The 26,345-nt window shown below is 35.3% G+C and overlaps 1 protein-coding gene across 1 annotated transcript in view; it reads left to right on the forward strand.

The window, feature by feature from the left end:
- Positions 1-25,545, forward strand: part of LOC136854372 (melanopsin-like) — a 76,446-nt gene extending 50,901 nt beyond the window's left edge. Inside the window, exons 2-9 of the mRNA XM_067130672.1 lie at positions 6,686-6,967; positions 9,979-10,161; positions 14,647-14,754; positions 17,385-17,543; positions 18,710-18,885; positions 21,469-21,650; positions 23,079-23,161; positions 24,392-25,545. Coding sequence (XP_066986773.1) covers positions 6,688-6,967; positions 9,979-10,161; positions 14,647-14,754; positions 17,385-17,543; positions 18,710-18,885; positions 21,469-21,650; positions 23,079-23,161; positions 24,392-25,410 — 2,190 coding nt within the window. The 5' untranslated portion in view covers positions 6,686-6,687 and the 3' untranslated portion in view covers positions 25,411-25,545. The remainder of the gene's footprint in view (positions 1-6,685; positions 6,968-9,978; positions 10,162-14,646; positions 14,755-17,384; positions 17,544-18,709; positions 18,886-21,468; positions 21,651-23,078; positions 23,162-24,391) is intronic.
- The last annotated feature ends 800 nt before the right edge of the window (positions 25,546-26,345 follow it).

Raw genomic sequence — 26,345 nt, forward strand, 5'->3', positions numbered from 1 at the left:
GTAAGGAGTAGCAAATAAACCAGAACTTTATTATGCGATTTTTAAACCGGCTGTGAATAGAAATGACAACTGTCTTTTGGGGGACATTTGTAATGGAGTTGAATATAAAATTTAGGTCAAAGGCCAAACGCTGGGATCTATATGGTCATTCAACGCTGAAAGAAAAGTTGTTGTTAGTAAAACGCTTTTAAAGGTGTAATGGGAAGAAAACCTCTCAGTTGCATTATGAAACAAATTGTCAGGAGAAGGTGGATAGTAACATGGAAGAAAGAGACTATGAACGGAGGTACAGTAAAAAGGAATGAAAGGGCCTGCAGCTAGGGGCCGACGGGACGTTTTAAAGGTCATTAAGTAATGCCTACACTGTACAGACGGCGCTACGGGATGGGTGATATTTGATTGTATAACTGGAGTTCTTCTTCTTGATGAATATGGCAAATAGGAACCTTCCCTTTACTTTCCATAACCTTTTCCAGAAGAAAATAGCTTCTTGAAAATAGTATGGAAGCGCAATAGAATTCAGAAACAAATCTCAAAACACCAGTAACTGAAACGATTCTGTGAAGTCTCCCTATAAAAGGCAGAAGCTTGAAAATGTGGCTCGGTTTTTTTCTTCTCTTTATTCCTTGTTAGTTCATTCACGTAACCTAACCTCCCACACGGCAAGAGAGACAAAATAAAACAGAAACTTGTTTGAAAACAAATCATCTTCTTAGGAATATGGAAGAAAATATCCTGTTTCTCCACAAGTTTATAACCGGTTTTTTTTTACTAGTCTTATTTTTAAACACAGGCAACATATGTAAGCCCACCCAGTAGCACGATAATAAGAACTGTACTACGAGAAGCAATACTAAATAATACTGTGAGAAGCATTACTCCAGTTCATGACATTTCTCCGACTTCACGATCGGAGGAGTTCTGTTGATGTCAAACCCGTCAGTCCATTACTCTGTAATCTCTTAATGCTTTGTCGAGTTGCCAACACAGTGCAGTGACACCTGCATTTGCACTGCTACGTAAATCAATTACAACAGAGACTGAGGAGATACTGAACGATTCACACGTATGTATATATATATATATATATATATATATATATATATATATATATATATATATATATATATATATATATATATATATATGTATGTATGTATGTATGTATGTATGTATACATATACATATACATATATATGTATATATATATGTGTGTGTGTCGTAACAGGTCCTTAATACAAAATTGTAGCGCAATTTTATCAAAGCTAAATATCGCAGCAGTGTTCTATCTGTGTTCAAGGAATTTTATTATTTAGCTTCCGGAATTGATCCAATATTTCTTTCAAACCAATCAGTTTTAATGAATGAGTTCTGACCAGTTTGGAATTGTACCGAAATATAATTGTGATACAGCATTTTCACGAGGAATGATGCAAAAGATTGTACGAAGGCAAGCATATATATAATTTAATCTCATCGCTTGGTCAAGAATATGAATAATGCTATTTTCTGACTAAAATATTCAACCTCAAAATATTAAATAAATTTTATTCAAGATTTCACACAGGGCTAATCAGTGGACAATAATTTTTTGCTTAATTTTGTATTCATGTAAGTTTTTTATTATCAATAATAATAATAATAATAATAATAATAATAATAATAATAATAATAATAATAATCATCCAATCATCCCGGCAGTTACTAACAAAGCAAAATGCAACCGTTGAGAAAGTCTACGGTAATTACACGCCAAGTTTCAACAAATAAACCAAATCTGTAATATTATATCGAGATGTTCGAGTTAATTGGACGGATGTTTTGTTCATAAATATAGGAAACATGACCATGAGAACGCCATATTTGAAATACGTTTCTATATGGATAACTGAGAAATTATTTCCTTTACATTTATTTGCGAAAAAGAACAGTTCAAAGGCTCATATTGGATTGTGTCCAATGTTAACATAGGGTAAAGGGCATTATATACAGTATAATACATTATATATATATATATATATATATATATATATATATATATATATATATATATATATATATATATATATATATATATATATATAAATATATATATATATATATATATATATATATATATATATATATATATATATATATATATATATATATATATATATAAATATATATATATATATATATATATATATATATATATATATATATATATATATATATATATATATATATATATATATATATATATATATATATATATATATATATATATATATTAACAAATCATAAGCTGTATACAAATCCCTGAAATACTCTTACAAAATAAATCTGCAATAGCAGCTTATCAGGCTTATTCGTAATATTCTGTTTTATTAAAAATTCAATATTTTGAATTGAATTGCATTCTATTCATGACCAGACTCCAGAACAAAATCCTCCCCTTCCCCTCCCCCCAAACCATCCGACCCCGAAAAAAACTCAGAAATTGGAGAACATTCGTAATCTTCATTGAGCGCTTGGCCAAGCCGTGTTAGCAAGGATTTGCGAAGTTGGACAAATTAAATGTCGACTATAAGGTCATTTGTAGTTTATAAAAGTTTATAAAATATATATATATATATATATATATATATATATATATATATATATATATATATATATATATATATATATATATATATATATATATATATATATTCATATATATTGTGTGTATATATACACAGACACACACTTATATATATATAAATATATATATATATATATATATATATATATATATATATATATATATATATATATATATATATATATATATATATATATATATATATATATATATATATATATATATATTAAAATATACTACATATAAATGTTGTGTATATATGTCTCTAGATATAAAAATAAACTAAGTTTTGAAAGATATAAAAAAATTAATAAAACCTTGGAATGGACAAACATTATTATGCAGAATCAAGACTCTCTGGCTTTTATTAAGTGACGAATTAGATTTTTAATACTGTTTCATAGCGCCTAGTTCGCAATAATATAAACTGCTTTCCCAATTGACGGTAATATAAGAGAGCGTCGATGCTTAAAGTCCACAAACCCACCGTCAAAATTGAGGGCAATCTAACCTGGGATTTTATTAACGCTAGATTATAAATAAATATATGGACGCACATCTCGTTTTATACAGTTGGATAAATTTAATTCTACTGGACGCCTACACCGGTCGCGTATGCAGAGAGCTATATTTTAGTTGGTGACAGGGAATTTATTTACGACAAACACAGTAATTTTTGTTTTTATCTTCTGTTTTCGTAGTAGGAAATTTATTGGCAAATAAGAGGCCAAGGTGTTTATTAACCTAAAAAGTTATTTAGACACATAGGCTGAATCCTGAATTGCAAAAATGTATGATAAAGCTGTGCTCATGTAATTGACGAATACTTTGAATTTTACTATAGGTATTAGTATAAAATCTTAATTATACTAGATATAAGAAACATTTAGTCTAGTTATTAGTTAAGATTTCTTATGGATTTTATCACGATTATAATTATAATTGTAATTCTGATTATAAATATAATAGTTGGCAGAAATATTTGGTCTAATTATTAGTTAAGATTTCTTATTAGTTTTATTAGAATTTTTATCAAAATCATAATCTTTATCATTTCAAATTTCACGAAGATGAAAATTGTAATACATAAAATACAGAGTTCATAAAAAAATCCAGATTTTAACGAAACTCCAAAACATTGATCATAATCTGAAAGATTCCATAATGACTAGCTATTAATCACTGAGAAATAATTGAACTAATTTGTAGTACGAGACGAAAGATTCTGGAGTCAAACTTAATTTTCATCGAGATTAAAACTCTCGCTGTGTTACGCTAACGAGGATAAACTAATTATAGGTTATCAAACGCTCGTCCCGGGTACGGCTAAGTTGGCCTGGACGAGGAATTCCCCAGATGGTTGGGAAAAATTCCCTTGAACAGGGGGAATCTATGGGGAAAAATCCCTACGCTTGATGAGCCACTTCGGGAATTGCTTTGTAACTGATTAATCCCAGTGGATAATTCCATTACATTGAAGAATCTCGATGTAAAGTTCCATTATATCGATGAATCTCTATAGAAAGTTCGGTTAAATTGATGAATATCTATAGAAAGTTCCATTAAAACTTTGAATCTCATTAAAAAAAAAAAAAAGTTTCGTTAAACCTCGATACAAATTTCCAGGAAATTGTTGAATCTCGATAATTTCCGGTCAGTTGACGAAACTCCAGGGAATTTTCAGTTAATCAAAGAACCCTCCAAATTAATCCTTAACTGATAAAAATCTCTAATGAACATTATCCTTAATCGATTAATACATTCGAAGCCTCTAAGGGTAACTAATTCGATTCAGTTTAACATCAATGCGTTTAACGGTTGAATCGTGGATGAGACTCTTGTGCATAAAACTTCCACGTCGCCCTATACTTCTTAAACCTATGCAGAGGATTCATACAATACGCCACTCAACTCTATCTAGAACGCAGCGTACATTCAGAGCCTAAGGATTCAGTATCCTCTACTAACTACCTTTTATCTATTTATATTTATTTCTTTATTCATTAATCTATTCATTTATTTATATATTTATTTACTTATATTTTTATTAATTTATTTATCTATTTATTTCCTTGCAGTGAGTTCAGGTTATAGGGCTGCAAAATCTATGTGTATGTGTGTGTATGCATACGTGTCCTTGTATGTACGTAAGCGTACATTACCTGAATACACTGTCTTACACACTCCATCTCAAAAGGAGAGTAGATTTATAAGTAACTTCCTAAGAGCCTACAAAATAAATTGTATTGAAGCTTATCTGGATGGAATAGGGTATAGCAATCGTACATAGCATCTTTTTGGCATGTTTCCCATTCTGACGAGATTCAGGAAGAGTAAAGTCTAGGCTTTTTAGTGATGTTTCTGACTCTGGCGAGCGTGATGAGAAGTGATTTATCTTTTTTTAGATGTTTCTCACTCTGGTGAGCGTGAGGAAAATTAATTTCTATTTTTTTCGTCATGTTTCTCACTCTGGTGAGCGTGAGGAAAAGTAATTTCTATTTTTTTGTCGTGTTTCTCACTCTGGTAAGCGTGAGGAAGATTAATTTCCATTTTTTCGTCATATTTCTCACTCTGGTGAGCGTGAGGAAAAGTAATTTCTATTTTTTTGTCATGTTTCTCACTCTGGCGGGCATGACGAAAATTGATTTACAGTCTTCCTCTTTTCTTTGACGTTTATACACTTATAATGATAATTCCTGATACCTGTAGAGATGTATAAATAAAATGATAGCACATTAACATCTTATTATAATAATGTCAATGCCAGTTTTGTGTTCACAGCCAGTCACAAAGAGAATAATATAAATAAGGATCATATCAAGCAATGTAGGATATTAATTTCCTAAGGGAACTAACATCAATGTAACAATTTAGGGAGAGTAAAACTACCCCCACTTATCTTTATTATGTCGAAATTAAGTGCATTTTGAATGAGGCGACTTATTAAAATATTTGATCTCGATCAAATAGAAAACCTCTTTTACAGATTATGTTTTCACTACCGGACATTCTAGCGGAAAAATACCAAATGATTTCTCCTCACACAAAAGACCAGATTAAGTTACAATTCTTCCACCGCTGTTTCATTCTCCACTTGCCATCTGTGTAATGAGAAATTTCCTAACTATTCATTCTTAATCTGTTGGAAATTTTTAGCCATCCTAGTTCCTGTGTTGGTCAAGATAAGTTGAATAAATTCAAGTTAAGTCTTCTGTTGGAGAAAGTGTACCTAAGATGTAATCCAAAAGACCTAACATTAATGCTGTTATAAGGAAGCACTAGCTATATATACATATATATACAAATATATATTATATATATATGTATATGTATATATATATATAATATATATACATATACATATATATATATCTCTGTTCAGATGTTCAGAGGTTTAAAAACATCAACAGTATCAAATAGCAATTTAGAAAAATATTCTTAATCGCCAAAGACAACGCATACAAATAGTCTCATTTTTCTTCAAGCAAAACACCAAAAACGTTCAAAAAAATCAAAATTCTTTTGACTAGAGAGAAGGAGGAATAAACAGTTCAATATTCCTTCACTGGTCTGAAACAGGTAAATCAATATTTTGCGTCTCACAGAGGGTGGAAATAATCGCTCCTACGTCAAGAAAACCAAATGAAAATTATCCGTACAATGTCCAGCCTCTCATACCTCAATAAGAAAGTCAAAGTACTTTCTTTTCCAAAAGAGAAGCAACATAATATTTCATTCATTTTTCCAGGAGAAAAATACATTTTCATTTTCTAATGCACTAGAAAAGCTTAAATTGATAACCGTTCTTTTACTGAACTGAATGAAAATAGAACATTTTTTTGGGCAGGAAGCAACTCGGTACATTTCTTTTCGCCACCAGCTCCGTAAGGGGGTAATGTCCTTCATTTCCTTTATGTTCTGGACATCTTTATCATGCTGTCCAACCACTCTAACACATTCTTTTCAGTCTGAAGCCCTGAGTGGCCTCAAATGTCCCAGAGCTTGGCTTCACAGTCTAAATTTCATTGAACGAAAGATTCTGATATTTTCCCCCAACAGGAATGGACGTCTTAGCAGCCACAGCAGTAGCAGCCTTCACCACGCCCCAGGAAATAGGCGAAGCCGAGCCCCTGCAGGCCCACATAGCTCTCCTGGAGAACGGCACGGACTCCTTCGGCAGCAGAAGCGCCCTGCCCGACCTGGGGCACCGCGATACCACCCACCATATGGCTGGTTTGGTAGCGTATAACATCACTCTCGGGCATCACTTCAGAGACAAGTTCGATTCGCGTCTCAGATGGTACGAGGACTACATAGTTGGGTCCTTCTTGGTATTCGTAGGTAAGGTGATGCGAGTTCTCTCTCTCTCTCTCTCTCTCTCTCTCTCTCTCTCTCTCTCTCTCTTTATATATATATATATATATATATATATATATATATATATATATATATATATATATATATATATATATATATATATATATATATATATATATATATATATATGTATATATAAATAATTATATAAATAACTATTTATTTATATATATAATTGTGTATATATATATACATAGAATATATTTATATACATATTGGTTATTATCAAGGTGAACTTATTCAAATTCATAGTTATAATTGTCATTAGTCATAATCATGTAAAACAAAGTTCATTACTTATATAACAACCATGAGAGCTACAACCGAACTGGTTATTCTAGTTTACTTTTTCATTCCTTCTACCTCCGCGTTCCCATTATTTTCCAATTCCCCTAATCTCCACCAATCTACCTAAGAGAAGATTTAATACCTCCCCACCAGAATTAGAATCCAATCCCATCCCATCAAGACCACTACACATTCTTTTCCCATCTCGTTCAAGTCTTCACCTCCAGCACCGAATGATTTGTGTGATCCACAAACCTCCGAGAAATGTGAAATCAAGTAAATTGGAATTTTTCCAACATTTTTTTTCCGATATTGCTATGGCCAACTTTCTTAAATAGTATTTTACATATGATCAATTTTTTCTCGATAGTATTTTACATGTTTCATTGTATTGTTTGCAAAATTCAACGGAAAATAAATTATTTTTTTTGCGTCGTTAGTTGGGGACGACATGTTTGGATCGTCAGTTATGGGTGATCAATATTGCTGTTCTGCCTTCTCGTGCATAATTATATTTTTGTATCGATAATAAGAGATGATCAATATTGCTTTTCCGTGCATAATTGTATTTTTGTATCGCTAGTTAGGGATAATCTATATGGCTTTTCTATCCAATACTGCTTTTCGGTGCAAAATTACAAATGCATTCACATGCATTTGTGTATAAAGGCTTTGCCAGGAGAAAGTTACTTAACAAGTGTTCTTCGTGCTCACTTTGGCAAAGGGTTTTTCTATTCAGTCCTGCTCTTCAAGAGGGCTTTTTCTTAATCCCCAAGGGGATAGCTGAGGCTACTTAAAGACCATCAAGTCAAGTGGGGAAGTTCGTACTGTAGCTTATGTAACTTTCTGTGGCCTTGAGAGAGAAAGATTGCTCGAAGGTAGTTCGACAAACTCGGACCGTATCTACAGTTTTTGCTTTTTCTTGTCAACTCTCTCTCTCTCTCTCTCTCTCTCTCTCTCTCTCTCTCTCTCTCTCTCTGTCTGTCTGTATATTCCTGAGTAAACTCTAATTTGCAAATGTTCTTGGCCCCCTCTAATTCTCTGTTCCTGGGTAAACTCTCACATGTTATCGCCTCTTGCCTCTCTCTCTCTCTCTCTCTCTCTCTCTCTCTCTCTCTCTATTCCTGGGTAAACTCTCATTTGCACGACGTGTTATCGCCTCTCTCTCTCTCTCTCTCTCTCTCTCTCTCTCTCTCTCTCTCTCTTCCTGGGTAAACTCTCATTTGCACGTGACGTCTTATCTCTCTCTCTCTCTCTCTCTCTCTCTCTCTCTCTCTCTCTCTGGGTAAACTCTCATTTGCTGTTATCGCCTCTCTCTCTCTCTCTCTCTCCTCTCTCTCTCTCTCTCTCTCTGGGTAGACTGTAATTTGTATGACATGTCCTCATCTCTCTCTCTCTCTCTCTCTCTCTCTCTCTCTCTCTCTCTCTCTGAGTAAACTCTAAATGTATGACATGCCCGTGGCTTCGTCCAAATCCCTTCGTTATTGGATACTAAGAGCTATTACGGAGGGTAATACCAAGGCGGGTCTTTCACTCTTGAAGCCCTTCATGTTAGGCTAATGGCGGTCCTACTCCTCCTCCTCCTTCAGAGTATTTCTCAGCAGCTACGTCTGCGTATTTTTTCAGTGGGGATTCTCTGCTCCCTCGCCTTTTGGAAGGAAAAGGGTATTCATTACTCTGGCAGAATTTCTCCTTACGTCCCTTTGTTTGTCTAAGATAATATGCTTTGTAGGATGCTGTCTTTGGTGGAAAATAATCATTCCCTTGATAGACTTGCCTTCTTGACGTTCTCGACATCGCGGAATAGCATTTGGTCACAAAACATTGCACTGCTTTCAGAATAGTTCAGATTGAATTACCTCCTTCAGTTCCATTTGCTATCAGTGGAAAAATCCTATTTTTTTTTTCCCCTCAGCTAGAATTTTCCCCAATATACTTTCAGATCCCCTGTGAATGAGATTAGCCAATCATTCCTCATCATTTGGTGGAAATAATCCTCCTGCACTGAAGTGCGATTCCCTTGCCTTTCAATTTTGTTTTTCTTGATAAGAATCTCCCTGGCTATTCGTCCTCCTTTCAGAATGTGCCTATCAATTTCTCCTCGCTTCTTCTTATTGGAATTGGGTGGATAAATGGCTTCGCCGCCTCTCAAATTAGTGTGGATATATTGGCATGAAGTTGGGTAGATGAAGAAAGAAAAAGTTTTAGAAGAACTATGAAAATTACACCAAAATGAATGTTCCTTAATACCTGGTTTGTACTTTACGGTCAAGAATGGTTCCTTATTGTTTTTTTCAGGCGTTCTCTTGAGTTTCAGGATAACGTTTACTTTTAAAGTGGCGCTTTTTCATTTCATATTCACCTATTTCCCTTCTCTCTCTCTCTCTCTCTCTCTCTCTCTCTCTCTCTCTCTCTCTCTCTCTCTCTCTATTCCCGAGTAAACTTTAATTTGTAAGACATCTCTCTCTCTCTCTCTCTCTCTCTCTCTCTCTCTCTCTCTCTCTCTCTCTCTCTCTCTTTAAACAAACTGATTACGTGACTTTTCTATCATTTGTTCTCCTTGAATAAACCAGTACCAAGAATGAACGCCTATCTACAACCTCAGTCCTATTAATTCCTTGAACCTAAATCTTCAAATTCATTTTCATCACTAAAACCAATTAACACCAAATTCCTCTTCCCTTCAGGTTTCGTATCCTTCGTAGGCAACGGGTCGAGCGTGATCATGTTCTGGCGTCGCTACAAAAATCTGACTCCAGCCGAAGTGCTCCTGCTGAACCTAGCTGTGATCCACTTGCTCCTAGCCATTGGCAGCTATCCGGCGGCTATGGTATCCAGTTTCAGTCACAGATGGGTCTTCCATGATCTAGGTAAGTTGGAAGAAGAAGAAGAAGAAGAAGAAGAAGAAGAAGAAGAAGAAGAAGAAGAAGAAGAAGAAGAAGAAGAAGGAGACTTGTGTTATTGTTTCGTTACTGTTGGGGTTCTAACAACCTACTCGGTATCCGAGTGAGAGGAAAATCTCGAATCATTCATAGGTCTAGTATCACAGTTTGGCAAGTGACTCGGAATATCAGTGACTCAAAAATGAGCTGGGAAGTCAAAGCATGGTTAGTGACTCAAAGGATTGATGACTCAAAAAGTAGCAGGAAAGTCACAGTATGGACAGTGACTCGAAAAATCAGTGACTCAAAGATCACTGACTCAAAAAGTAGCAAGGAAGCGAACGTGTTGAAAGAGGGATTTCGTTTATAATCTTCATGGTGGAAAATAATCAGCTGAAATATTGTTTATTTCTCATTAAGATTCAGGGAGGAAGATTAGAGATTTGTTTTCATATTACAACCTTCGCAACCAAAGATACACATTCATTTATTTATTTTCTATTCCATTCCGGTGAGAAGTTTCATTTAAATCATAATTGGAATCATTCTGTTCTCTGTTTTTTATTCCGGTGAGAAATTTCATTCAAATCGTTATTGGAATCAACCTGATATTTATTTTTTTCATTCCAGTGAGAAGTTTCATTTAAACCATAATTGGAATCATTCAGTTAGTTATTTTTTTATTCCAGTGAGAAGTTCCATTCAGAACGTTATTGGAATTATGAAATTATGCCTTGAAATTTAGCCAAAAAAAGTCTATTAAAAAAGGTACAACTTTCAAAATACGTGTACGTACGATATCATAAAAATACTGACACTGTAATTATGTCAACAAGGAGAGGAGGTAAAAAAAAAAAATCTGTTTGACCTCAATTATTTTTTCCATATCGAAATATTTTCATCGAGGGTAAATATTCCAAGAGAGAGAGAGAGAGAGAGAGAGAGAGAGATAATGATTCCTTTGACAGGCTTATGTAAGTTGTACGTAGCGTTCATCCATCTCACTACTCTACCATTATTAAAACGACGGCAGGGACAATTGCTGCCTTCGAGATAAAAAGCAAATTAGAGAAATTTCTGTTACGTTCGTGTTACGTAAGACTGTCCCTGTTTCTTTTTTTTGTTTGTTTTCCATAGGTTCCATTATATATATGTATGTATATATATATACATACATACATACATACATACATACATACATACATACATACATACATACATACATATATTTACATATATACATATATATATATATATATATATATATATATATATATATATATAATTCTTTTGCTTTTTCTTTAATTCTGTTGCACCAGAGATGGTTGGAAACAAATGACAGGCGATGAATTCATGCACTGAAAACCTTAATATTCTTTATTTTCAGAAATGAATCATGAAGGTCAAAAGTTCCTAGAAATTTCGTCATTTCAGATTTTAAATACTCACCTTTTTAATTATATTTCATAACTGCTAAATCACAAATTAATCCCCGGTTACAGAAAGCTTCCACACATCAGAAGCACGTCGAATCGCCCTGAACCCACTGCGCCACTCACCTCTATCTCGCGTGTACTCTTGTCAATTGGATATCAAGGGGCTTCCGTTCCAAAACCTCTCTCACACAGTCATCCGTTCGATTACTCTCAGTTTTTATCTTCTTCTCCTTCTTATCATATCTGAAACAGACATTCTTTGCGCCAACCTTCTTCCTCCATTCTCTCCACATGAAAAGACCATCTAAAATGACTCTGAACTTCAAAAGATCAAGAGACGTTGCAACGCATTACTATCCTAATACAATTCTCCTTGGATCTGAATAATTCAATTATGTTTTTAGCTATTTGTTTATCAGTTTGTTTATTTTTCTAATAACTGATCTCTTTTTTTTCTGTATTTCCTAACATATTCTGTTACCTCTTTCAGATGAACACCATATTTTTTGGAAGACTGAATTTTAAGTCAGTGGCCCCTTTGGTGGGCTTGTCCCATATGAATAGGGTTCATCTTCTGAATAATAATAATAATAATAATAATAATAATAATAATAATAATAATAATAAACTCCATATTCTTTGGAAGACTGAATTTTAAGTCAGTGGCCCCTTTACATAAGAATAGGTTTCATCTTGAATTAATAATAATAATAATAATAATAATAATAATAATAATAATAATAAATAATAATAATAATAATAATAATAATATATGAATTTTAAGTCAGTCATTACATATGAATAGGGTTCATCTTCTGAATGATAATAATAATAATAATAATAATAATAATAATAATAATAATAATAATAATAATAATAAACTCCATATAATAATAATAATAATAATAATAATAATAATAATAATAATAATAATAATAATAATAATAATAATCCTTTCATACAGTCCTACCTTAGCTTCACTGACACCCAAGTCTCATCACCGTCTTTTGCAAACATCCTACTGCCTTTCCTCCTTCAGTCCACGTCTTATCATCCATTACACTTATTCTCTAATACCATCCGGTGAGAGAAAGTCTCAGGGAGAACCAATAAAGGAGACGAGCTTGAGATGCTCCTCTGTCGGAGATATTTCAGGAATCCTTTTAGTAACATTGCAAGATCATCAGTCTTCTCATATATGTTGCGATGAGTGGCACGTGTAGCAATTGCTATACGTATTGGTAGGACACGTTTTCCGTGCCCACTTCTCTCTTTCTTTCGTGCGTTCTTCTGTCGCTTTATATATATATATATATATATATATATATATATATATATATATATATATATATATATATATATATATATATATATATATACATATAAATACACACATATATATACACATATAAATCTATATATATATATATATATATATATATATATAGAGAGAGAGAGAGAGAGAGAGAGAGAGAGAGAGAGAGAGAGAGAGAGAGAGAGAGAGCAGAAACAGTAATGGCATTTCCGAAAATATCAGACGACTCTGACAAACTCTCTTTTATGCATTTAAGAAACGATTTCATTTCTCAAATCCTTTCGATAGTCGCCTAGATTTAAATCTCTCTCTCTCTCTCTCTCTCTCTCTCTCTCTCTCTCTCTCTCTCTCTCTCTCTCTATACTCTACCAAGAGAGATTAAACAATACAGAGCAGTATATGTGAGAGAGAAATTAGGTCAAGTTCGTCGAAAAAAAAAGCTGGGTGAATTGAAGAAGTATATTTCATTTCAGTTTGTTTACTCTGTAACATAATGATAAAATCCGGCAGCAAATACTTTTACAATAAAATTGTAACGCCCAGTTACTCACTACGAGTCTCGAATGTTCATTTCGAAAATGGGTAGAACTCCAAAAGGGATCTTATCATGAATTATGATCATATTCTTTGTAAGATTTAGTACAAGACTACGTTGGATTTGTTATAGATTTGCTCGTAATTGGTTATATATATATATATATATATATATATATATATATATATGTGTGTGTGTGTGTGTGTGTGTGTGTGTGTGTGTGTGTTGTGTGTGTGTGTGTGTTTGAGACAAAATCTCACCAGGAAGGAAATGAAACGTGGATACCAAGCGCAACCCTTCTATGTAAACTCATTTCAGCGAAAAAGGATAATTATTTGAGAATGATCTAAAACTTAAACAAAATAAGTTACAGCAACAATAAGTGAATCGATAATCGATAATTCATTAATTTTTATAAACAGCCAAAAGTCAGAGCCTTCCCAGTTAATTGCCTATTTATTTTGTTTATTTTCAGTAAAATTCCCAATTTTTCCTCACGTCCAAAGACCAAAAAAAAAAAAAAAGATTTAAACGGGACTTGATTTGAAATTCAAAGGCTGTTATTCCTACTGAGTTACTTAGCTTTTTTTTAACCAGATCTTTTGAACAGCGAAGTTTCTCGAGCTGTTTTAGAAAATGTCAGGCCATTTTTTGAGAGATTTTTTTTGTGTCTTCTTGTGGAATTTGGGAGGTTATTTGTTGCTAGCAATGATGGTAAATCAATATATTTTCTTACGCTTACAATTACATAATACATACCCGAAACATTTATTCTTGATATTTCCAGGTAAAGATTATATCTATTGTGCACACGTTTGAATAAATAGTTAATAAATGAAAAATATATTTTTGTTATATCCAGTTCAAAATTATATCCATTTTACCCATGTTTGAATAAACAGATAATGAATAAAATATTTATTCTTGTTATATCCAGTTAATGATTATATCCATTATACACATATCTGAATAAACAGTTAATGTTTAAAACATTTTATTTTCGTTATATCCAGTTAAAAATTATATCCATTATATAACTGTGTCCATCATTTCATGAATTTGCTCTACAGCTGATTAAAAAAAAACAATTTCTGAATCATTTACAAAAACAGCAGTGACGAAAGACAATAAACTAAACAATAAGGAAATACCGTTAAAGTAAATAACTATTTTTCCCCCCTTTCCAGGATGCCAGCTGTACGGTTTCGTCTGTTACCTAATAGGCATAGCAACGATAGCCTCCATGACTGCTCTGGCCGTCGTGAGGTACCTTAAAACCTGCACCCACACTTACAGTGAGTGAATCATCTTACTTTTTTACTTTTTTTTTCTCCCCTACTCGGTGCTCCTTTGCGAGACAACTTGTTCTCTTGTTAATCATGTTACGGGCCTCAGAAACCGGAGTTCAGCGCCGGCCCTATGACTTGCGAGGGGCAGAAGGACTTTAACCATTTTCAAGTACAGTTTTATTCAGTTTTATTTCAATTTCTCCAAGTGCAAGAATAAAAGTACACCGAGGTCGTAATTGTATTGGGAGATTTTTGTCCTCAAGCGTCGTTATATTTTCAGAGAGAAGCCAAATTTTCTTAAATAAAATATATATTGAATTGTATCGAAATTATCCAAACATTAGGTTCATCTCATTCCAGAGACAAGAAAGATAATCATAATATTTTCTAAATACTTTAATCAGACTAATTAAAACTCAACGAACAATACCACTGCTGTTTTTTTTTTGAGTATTAAAAGTAAATGTATAAGTAAATGATGCGCCGTTTCCTCTTCTAGATAAACTAGATCGCTTTCCGCCCAAGGGGAGGAAAAATCAACTGGAAAAACCTCATTTACTTTCCACCCAGATTTCTAGAAGTAATAGATTCTCTTATATAGGATTTGAATTACTGTGAATATGACCATTGATATTCGCCTTTAACAATGAGTACAAGTGATGATTGAAAACTAAGATAGGTTAAAACAAAGGTACGCTCTTGTCAGTGGAGAGAGAGAGAGAGAGAGAGATAGAGATGTGATGATAAAAACTTAGCTCGAACCGTATGTACTGTAAGTACTCCTGAAATTTAATAACTTCTGAATGCAATCAAGATCAAATGAAAGAACGTGAATTTATATCTAATTGGAATTACACGCTGAATTAATCACAACAAGTTTTCCAGCGAACATATTTCCTCTGAAACATTTAAACTTTAAGGCTGAATCGGCATTTTCCTCGCGGCTCAGTCGAAATGAAAATAAGATCCTCTCAATATTCAAAGACCTTGATCAACCCATCGAGAACCCAGCAGCGTGAATCAATGATTCGTGTGATTAGGGCTTTTAATTCCTCAATTACTTCCGCCTAATGGAAGTCGCGAAGAGATGTCTGCATTTTTGAGGCCAATTTGGGAGACCCGCCAGTCGACAAGAGGTTAATTGACTACAAAAAGGGGATTTGGAGGGAACTTCGCCGAATGCTCTTTGAAGTGAGGACTCAGTCCACGGTTTTGGTTTTTCGGGAATTAGGCTCATCTGTCGAGCGAGTGGAATTTCTGCGATATGTGGGGATTCCTCCCACCAACCCCCTTTTTTTTGTGAGTAAAAGCTGCCGTCTGGTTAGTTAATTAAGGCATAAATATGTTTTACATTCATTTTTTTTTAATATTTTCCCTAATGCCTTGCCTAATTAAACAGCACTAAACTGGGTAATTCTTACAGCTAAATACATAGGATGTTTGCAGCCATTTGTAAAAGCATTTTCTTGTTCTCTCTCTCTCTCTCTCTCTCTCTCTCTCTCTCTCTCTCTCTCTCTCTCTCTCTCTCTCTCTCCTAAAAGGTGTAGACTACCTAAAATATGGCATAGGTAATCAGTATTAATTTAAAATATAGTTTTATTTATCGGTATTTTGCTGGTTTACTCTCTCTCTTTCTCTCTCTCTCTCTCTCTCTTTCTCTCTCTCTCTCTCTCTCTCTCTCTCTCTCTCTCTCTCTCTCTCTCTTTCTCTCTAAAAGCTGTAGACTACCTAAAATATATATAATCATATAATTTAAAATATAGTTTTAGTTATCGGTATTTTGCTGGTTTATATATATATATATATATATATATATATATATATATATATATATATATATATATATATATATATATATACATATATATATAAATATACATATTTATATATATATATTTCCTTTTATAACTGTCTACATATAAAAATATATATGTATGTATCTTACATATGACAGTGAATGTTTATATGTATGTTTGTAACTTTGTACGCTATAGAAATCCGAACCGCTTGACCGATCTAGACAAAATTTTGCACGTGGCCATCATTTGATCCAACTTAGATAATAGGATAGGTTTCAAACCCGTACCCACTTCCCCTTCCCCTTCCCCCATCCTTCATTCCCTGAAACGGGGTTGGTGCCACCCATACGTAGACTTAGTAATTAATGTGGTAAACAAACTCTACGGATTTATCACACCTCATTTCGTGTACTCGATCCCATAGAATTATATTATTAACAATGCTTTTCTTTCCTGTGATTAAAAATTCTTTATCAAGGTTTGCATTTAGGTTCAGTTGGGGGGGGGTGTTTAGGTTTAGTGGGGGTGTATTTAGGTTTAGCAGAGGGGAGTGTTTAGGCTGAGTAGGGAGTGTGCTTAGGCTTAGTTGGGGTGTGCTTAAGTTGAGTAGGGGTATTTCAGTTAAGTGGCGGGGGTATTAAATATTTAGATTTATATATATATAATGTATATATGAGTCTATACATTTATATATATAAATGTATAGACTCATATATACATATATACAGAGAGAGAGAGAAAGTGAGTGAGAGAAAGAGAGAGACAGACAGAGAGAGAGATAGGACAACGTACACTTCTCTGACGACTTATTCGAAATATCAATTTATATTCCAACAGGCCGGACGCTGACCGTGGCCCATGTAAAAGTCATTTTAATTGGGGTGTACATGTATGCCCTGTTCTGGGCAATTCCCCCCCTGTTTTCTGCCATCAGCAAGTACGAAGTGGAGCCCTTCGGGACTTCCTGCACGCTGAACTGGGCCAATCCATCCACGTGTAAGTATAAAACTTGGGAGTTGTGTTCCTGTATGCTTACACGGACACACACACACACATATATATATATATATAGTTTATATTTATTTATTTATAATAATTTATTTATTTATAATAACGCCGACACGTTGTTCTTCCATTAGCATTCTTGAAGAATAATCCCATTTGTAGGTGTCACATAACTCTGGAAAATGGTAACTCCATTCATTTTCGTAAGACAAAAACGAGTACACGAGCACACATACGTAAATACCTGCCACGTCCTCGCCTAAGAACGCCGTCAGGGCGGCGTTCCCTGAGGGCGTCGTTATTGTGAATGTGACAATGAACGTAGAGAGAGGAGGGTAGGGGGGAGGGGAGGAGGGGAGGAGGAAGGTAGGGGAGGAGTAGGGAAAGGGAGGGGAAGGGGGAGGAGGAAGGTAAGGGAGGAGTAAGGAAAGGGAGGGGGAGGGAGGATGGGGAGGAGGAAGGTAAGGGAGGAGTAAGGAAAGGGAGGGGGGAGGGGAAGGGGATGAGGGGAGGTAAGGGAGGGTTATGGAAGAGGGGATAAGAGGGAGGAGGGTTATTGGAGGAGTGGGTATTGGGAGGGTACATGAGGGGATGAGGGTTATTAGGGAAGGGGTTAAGGGGTGGGGATATTAAGGGAGAGGAAGGTTATTGGTTAGGGGTAGGGGGAGGGTTAATGGGAGGGGAAGGGGAGGGTTATTAAGGGAGGGGAAGGGGAGAGAATTATTAAGGGAGAGGAAGGTGATTAGGTAGGGGAAGGGGAGGGGTTATTAAGGGAGGGGAAGGGGAAGGGGAATGGGTAGGGGAAGGGGAGACGGTTATTAAGGGAGAGGAAGGGAATGGGTAGGGGAAGGGGAGAGGTTATTAAGGGAGGGGAAGGGGAAGGGGAATGGGTAGGGAAGGGGAGGGTGGGGAGGGAAATTAAAGGGAAGGGTTAGGTGAAAGGGTTATGGGAAAAGGGGAGGGGTAGGGGGAAGGGTTAAGGGAAAAGGGATGGGAGAGGGGAAAGGGGGAGGGGAGGAGGAGGAGGAGGAGGCGGGGGAAGGGGTAGGTCCTTCATTTAGAGTGCAGAGAGGTAGCAGCAGTGTTCCACCTAATGAATGCCTCCTCCTCCTCCTCCTCCTCCTCCTCCTCCTTCTACTTCTTCTTCTTCATTCCAGCTTCGAAACTGTACATCATCCTGGCCACGACGTTCGTCGTGGGCGTCCCTTACGTGGTCATGACGTGGTGTTACCTCAGGATCGTCCTCCTCGTCAGGAGGAACCACATGAAGAAGACCATCATGGGGAAGAAGAGCAGCAACTCTCAGGCGCCCACGCAGATGCAGCTGACTATTGTGAGTACTAAGTTCAAAAACACACGCAAATACACACGCAAACACACTCACACACATGCACACAAAACACAAGCAAAAACTAAAGTCATCCCTCAGGTTGAATCTTTGTTTTGTTTCAGTCACTCGCCGTAATGATTTTTCCCTTTGGGGTTTTTTTTTTTTAATCTTTTGAAACTGCCTTTGTTTTAGCTTCTATTTCGTTGTGTAATGAGAGAGAGAGAGAGAGAGAGAGAGAGAGAGAGAGAGAGAGAGAGAGAGAGAGAGAAAGTGTGTTTAATGCCATCATTTTCCATTTGATTTCTTTCCAAGACCTCACCAAAGTTTAAATTGTAACGCGTAAGATTTTTCACTGGTGGTTTTACCTTGTGTGTTCTGTTTTCGTGGGCAGGTGTGTTTTAATGCATAACACGCATAAAACATCTCGTGCAAGTAAATTAAATTTATACAGAGGTATCTATATGTACTTACGTATAAGTGCACTAACTCGTGAATTAACATGAGCAGTATACCCGTGCATATACAATACATATGTGTGCATGTATTTATAAGGTAAGAATTGGATTTGACACTAAAGGATTATTATATATAATATAATATATATATATATATATATATATATATATATATATATATATATATATATATATATATTATATATATATATATATATATATATATATATTCCTGTGTGTGTATGAATGTGTGAATGTACGAAATATTTATGTTTGTAAGTATGAATGTACGTATATACATATGCATACTTTCACCGATCTTTCCAATTATGCAAAGACATGCATCCCCGGGAATAAGTGTTTGACACACCCTCCCATCCTATCTAATGGAAATGTCCTTCGGTTAGGCTTCCATTAGGATGCCATTGAAGGATATTATGGGGCAACTGGCGACGACGTGTGATCAAATACGATGATTTCAAACAAGGGATTGTCCCTACTGAAGAAGGAATGCTTTGTCCCTATTGAGGAAGGGATGGTGTACGAGTCTGTAATTGTATGCCTGAGAATTCAGAGAATGGAAAAGCAAAGAGCAAAAATGTATTGTAATTTGTATTCGTTTTATGTGATTCCATACAAATTTATATAAGTACTGATATACTAATGAGTATGTCAGTACTTACACAAATTCGTAAGTACTGACATACTGAAAATACTTATATATTTTTGGTAAGCATTGACATAGTTATTTACAATATTTATATAAATATGTAAGAACTGGCATATCTATTCACAATACTTACAAAAATTTGTAAGTGCTGACATACCTATCGACAAAATAGATAAATTTGTAAGTGTTGACAATTACTCATTTAGAAGTCATTACCATTCCTGTACAGTTCCTTAGACAGCAAATATGAGAAGAGTATATTATTAAAGAGAAACATAAAACAGAGATTCCATAGAAGCGTAGATGAAAATTAATACGATACGATCGGAAAGACATTAGGTTCCATAATGGGCAAACTATTCCCAACTTCGGGCCGAGTTCCTCCTGTGTAATCACTTCACTTCAAACTCCTCTCGGTCCTGGCACTAAATGCTGACGTTCTGTCTACTGTAAATATCTACCAATATATAGAATATGTAAGTTTTGTGTATGTATATATATATATTTAGCTGACCAACCCGATACTGCTCGGGATAACTCTGAATGACAACTGATAAACTCTCTCTCTCTCTCTCTCTCTGTCTCTCGCTCTCTCTCTCTCTGTCACTTTTCCCCTCTTTCTCCTCCCTAACACCCCCTCTACTCTCTCTCACTTTCTCTCCCTCTCTCTCTTTCTCTCTCCCTCTCTCCCCACCTCCACCCGCTTTGATGCCCTTTGGTGCTAGTGATGTCTTACCCCTACAGTGCTGGTTTCTAAATAGTAAGTCATATGTATACCAAGTTTGGTTGAAATTGCTCAAAGCGTTTCAGAGTTCTGCTGGCACACACACACATCCATATATGTATATATATATATATATATATATATATATATATATATATATATATATATATATGTGTGTGTGTGTGTGTGTGTGTGTGTGTGTGTGTGTGTGTGTGTGTGTGTGTGTGTGTGTGTGTGTAGTCTCTAACAAATCTATAATAATTGCTCTCAACGAAACAAGTTGAAACGAACAGAAAATTATATTTGTGATGCTTTTCGTTTGCGAGTTAATTAATGAAGTTATAATTCGGTCAGATGCTAAGTTTAATGGCAGTTTTTATCCACATTTAAATCAGTTATGTTAAGCACAAGTCATGACTTAGTAATGTCCCGTGATGTAAAGTTTGATGATATATTTTAACCGCGTTTAAATAAATTATGTAAAACACCAGTAATAGCTTAGTAATGTTCACCTTTTTTATATGAATCGCAGAGTAATATACTTAATCATCTGAGCAAGTTTAGCTTAAACGAATGTACATACCCTCAACTTTTAACCTGGGCATTGAAGATCTACGGGGAACACTCAGTCATGCGCTTTAGGGCCTATAGACACTCAGCATTCAATCAGATCGTTTAATGATCTTCAAGCTTCGCTCTCACTCACGCCTCGGGCTCATTCGCTCCTTCCTCCTCAGGTTTCTATAGCAGTGTGCATCGGGTACATCGTGGCATGGTGCCCGTATGCCATAGTGTCCTTGGTGTATGGCATAGGTGGGAGAGAGACCTCGGTCTATGTGTCACTGATACCGGTGCTCTTGGCCAAGTCTTCCTGCGCTTATAATCCGATCATTTATGTCTTTGTCACGGCTCGGTACAGGTAAGCAACCACTCTCTCTCTCTCTCTCTCTCTCTCTCTCTCTCTCTCTCTCTCTCTCTCTCTCTCTCTCTAAAAGGATATATGTAAATTTTTCCTGCTTTCTCTTTATGTAAATTTAATATCACTTTCTCTCTATGAATGTAAATTTATTTTTACTTTCTCTCTAAGAATGTGAATTTCTAACTGCTTTTCTTTAAAAAGTAAATGTATAACTATTTTCTCTCTAAGAAAGTAAATTTCTTACTATTTTTTTCTCTAAGAATGTATATTTCTTACTACTTTCTCTCTAAGAATGCAAATTTATTACGACTTTCTACTTTCTCTCTAAGAATGTAAATTCCTCATTACTTACTCTCTAAGAATGTAAATTCCTCATTACTTACTCTCTTAGATTGTAAATCCATTACTACTTTCTCTCTAAGAATGTAAATTCCTCATTACTTACTCTCTAAGAATGTAAATTCCTCATTACTTTCTCTCTAAGAATGTAAATTTCTCATTACTTTCTCTCTAAGAATGTAAATTCCTCATTACTTTCTCTTTAAGAATGTAAATTCCTCATTACTTGCTCTCTAAGAATGTAAATTCCTCATTATTTTCTCTCTAAGAATGTAAATTCCTCATTATTTTCTCTCTAAGAATGTAAATTCCTCATTATTTTCTCTCTAAGAATGTAAATTCCTCACTTCTTTCTCTTTAAGAATGTAAATTCCTCATTACGTTCTCTCCAAGAATGTAAATTCCTCATTACTTTCTCTCTAAGAATGTAAATTCCTCATTACTTTCTTTCTAAGAATGTAAATTCCTCATTACTTTCCCTCTAAGAATGTAAATTCCTCATTACTTTTTTCTCTAAGAATGCAAATTCCTCATTACTTACTCTCTAAGAATGTAAATTCCTCATTGTTTTCTCTCTAAGAATGTAAATTCCTCATTACTTTCTCTCTAAGAATGTAAATTTCTCATTACTTTCTCTCTAAGAATGTAAATTCCTCATTACTTGCTCTCTAAGAATGTAAATTCCTCATTATTTTCTCTCTAAGAATGTAAATTCCTCATTACTTACTCTCTTACAATGCAAATTCCTTATTACTTTCTCTCTAAGAATGTAAATTCCTCATTACTTACTCTCTTACAATGCAAATTCCTCATTACTTTCTCTTTAAGAATGTAAATTCCTCATTACTTTCTCTCTAAGAATGTAAATTCCTCATTACTTGCTCTCTAAGAATGTAAATTCCTCATTACTTTCTCTCTAAGAATGTAAATTCCTCATTACTTACTCTCTAAGAATGCCTCTTTTAGATTGCTTCCTACGTTTTGTGTTTATGTGAAACCTGAACTTATTTCCCGTCAGAATTTTAACCTTTGTTGTCTCACTACTGTCGTCCAATTACTTACCCTTTTTACTGTCTCTTTCCACTTCAGGAATGAGATGAAGAACATCCTGAACGAGAACATGTATCGAATATACTGCTGTTTCAAGACGGCGGGAAGAATGCCTGCAGCGGGTCAGTGTTATTCCTTTACTGAATTACATTTTTTTATGCTTTTGAGAGGATCCAGTGTTTTTAAAACTCACTCCTCACCTGTTGATTCCTTTGCTGTAATACGTGTTGTACACTTTCGAGAGCCTGTCGTGTTTTTAAAACTCATTCCTCTCCTGTTTATTCCCTTATTGAATCACGTGTCGTATGCTTTTGAGAGGTTCTTGTGATTTTAAAACCCACTCCTAATCTGCTGGTTTGAAATGAACTCGAGAGCGCGTCACGGCGTCGTTAAGGGTGGGATCGATGGACCTTTTATGACTTCGAGTTAATCATAACCTTGTTTAGACTTCCCTGAGGGATCTCTGTATTAACTGTTGGTTAAACGTATTATTCAAGATATACTGTAAGAGTACTTGTATCCGGAATGTTCAATCTTGAGAATAGGAGACTACAAAATAACATGAACAAGAAAAGTCTGAGATAGACCCGGATGTTTAATCTTAAGAAATACAGACAAGGTAATAAGGTCAAGAAAAGTCTGAGGTAGTCTCAGATACCGTGACTGACAAGTGACAATGTCACGTTACTATAGCCTGTCAGTCCTTTGACAACTGTTTAAGGAGTAGGTTGCTGTACTGCGCTGTTAGTTGAAGGTAACATGCAATATGCGATTCCAAGATTACTCCAGTGTCAACTAAATTGAATCATATGAAAGTGGATAAAACATCCTTAAATTATAGTACTCAGACTACCTGATATATTGCAAATTGTGATTTTTTTCAGATGACCGCTATACCATTTAATGGGCATTCATTATAGAATATAGCTTTTTTGGTTTCTTTTTCTAAATTTTTAATCACGGCTCATAATATCCTCCTCTCACTATAACAAGTTGATTTCCTCGCTCATAGTTTTGGTTTCCCGTCAAAGCTGCTCCAGGATGAAGAGCCCGTGCTGGCATACAGCCTGCTTAATAAATAATTACCCTCATGTAGATAAACCTCAGTATTTTTCGATTTCATGGCCCTGATACCCATCAGGTGTGACAGTGTCAGTATATATATATATATATATATATATATATATATATATATATATATATATATATATATATATATATATATATATATATATATATATATATATATATATATATATATATATATATATATATATTATTCCGTTTTCTTTGCATAGACTACATTCAAGAGAGGGGTCAAAATAACCGAATATATTTCTTGCTCTTCACAGGATCGTTCTCTGACGTCAACCAGTCGAGCGTCGTCCGAATCCCTCTGGACCACGTAAGTCCCCCAAACAGCGGCCACAAATCACCCCTCCAAATAAGCCCCTCCCCTAATACCAAAACCTCCTTCATCACCAAAGTCACCAGTGACGAAGACATCACCTGCATGGACTCCCCACCTCTGCCAGCTGTCAGCCAAGTGCCCAAGGACGGCGCTGGAGCGCGGAACTCAAATGGCCTCGCCTCCTCCGAGCAGGGCAGCGAAAGGATGCCCCTGAATCCTTCGGGCACAGATGATGCCCAGAAGGACGACCAAGGGAAATATCTGCCTAAGAAGGCCAACGACGCCACAGCTTTCCAAGACCTGAAGAACAGTACATCGACTGAGGTTCCATTTGCTGGAGGGCCGAGTTCTCTCGGGCACTGTGCCCTTGCCATGAATGGCTCAGACGACCCTCACACTCCCCTGATGACCCGTGACCTGCCCAACGAGGACATTTACAGACCCTTCTACGATATTCCCGGTCTGCCTCAGGCAAGAGGGACTGAGTCGAATTCGGACTTCGAAAGGGAGCCTCAGGGTGGCGTTTACTGCGACAGTCAGCGAGAGACTCCCCAAGAGGAACTGATAAGTAGTTCTTCCAACCAGTCACTCTCCACTTCGGTGGAACTTCCGTCGAGTGGGGAGCTAAACAATGACTCCGATCACTCACAAAACCATTTCCTACAGTTGGGAGTTTGCGCGACAGCCAATGGCGAAACAGAAGGCTTCCTTTTCCAAAGGCTAGGTGGAGAGGTGCTGGAAAACCCAACGAGAGATTTGAGAGAGCCGGAAAAACCCTTCAACGCGGGGAAAACTAGCGATGAAAACCGCACCAATAACAGAATCGTTAGGAATACTTTATCGAAGAGGGACAGTAATAATTCCCTCGGCCTCGAATGTCAGAGGAGAGAAAATCTAGAATTATTTATTCCTCTGGAAAACAGAGACGACGAGACGTCGGAAGAATCGGTCCTCATATAGTGGAATATGTGTATATGAGAAAGAACTGCTTATATCCTGTGCCTCTGTTATACCTAATGAATGTATCTTTAGTGTGTAAAGATATTTCAGTGTATAAGGTTAAAAAAAAATAAGAAGGAAATATATATAACGTCATTGTCAAATCAACTTCCATTGCATTTATAAACTCGAAAGGCATCTGTCTTCATTTCCTTTCTCTCTCTCTCTCTCTCTCTCTCTCTCTCTCTCTCTCTCTCTCTCTCTCTCTCTCTTCTCTTTTTGCTCGTTCAGTAACTTATATATATATATATATATATATATATATATATATATATATATATATATATATATATATATATATATATATATTCTCAAGACTTTGGACATTTTACAAACCGGCTCCCTGACTTTGAACTTTCAAATTTGGAAAAATATATTATCCTACAGACTCAAATTCAGAGACAATAAAAATATAAATATATATGACTTTAACTTTCAAATTTGGATAAATATATATATATATATATATACTCAAATTCAGATATAATAAAGATATGTAAATATATATGTATGTATGTATGTATGTATGTATGTATGTATGTATGTATGTATGTATGTATGTATGTATATATGCTTCCTTCATTTATTTCCACGTCGGTAGTTTCAATGTCCAAAACCGCTAATTGATTCACTGATACTTTTGTTCACGGAGGAAAGTGCGCCAGCCCCTGCTATACAGTCTATACTGCTAAACTGCTCACCTCTATGGTATAAAAATCCTTGTGCTTCCTAGATATTAAAGCAATTCCAACCACCATTCAGCTACACGTAGTCTGCCCCCATTATTCTCCCCCATTGAACACGGTCCAGAGCTTCCAAATTACTCTCACTTTTCAATTACACTCTTGTACTTATTCCTGTTTCGATCCCCGTTACTCCACGTTACTCCCTTTTCT

This window comes from Macrobrachium rosenbergii, chromosome 29, assembly GCF_040412425.1.
Source record: "Macrobrachium rosenbergii isolate ZJJX-2024 chromosome 29, ASM4041242v1, whole genome shotgun sequence".
NCBI lineage: Eukaryota > Metazoa > Arthropoda > Malacostraca > Decapoda > Palaemonidae > Macrobrachium > Macrobrachium rosenbergii.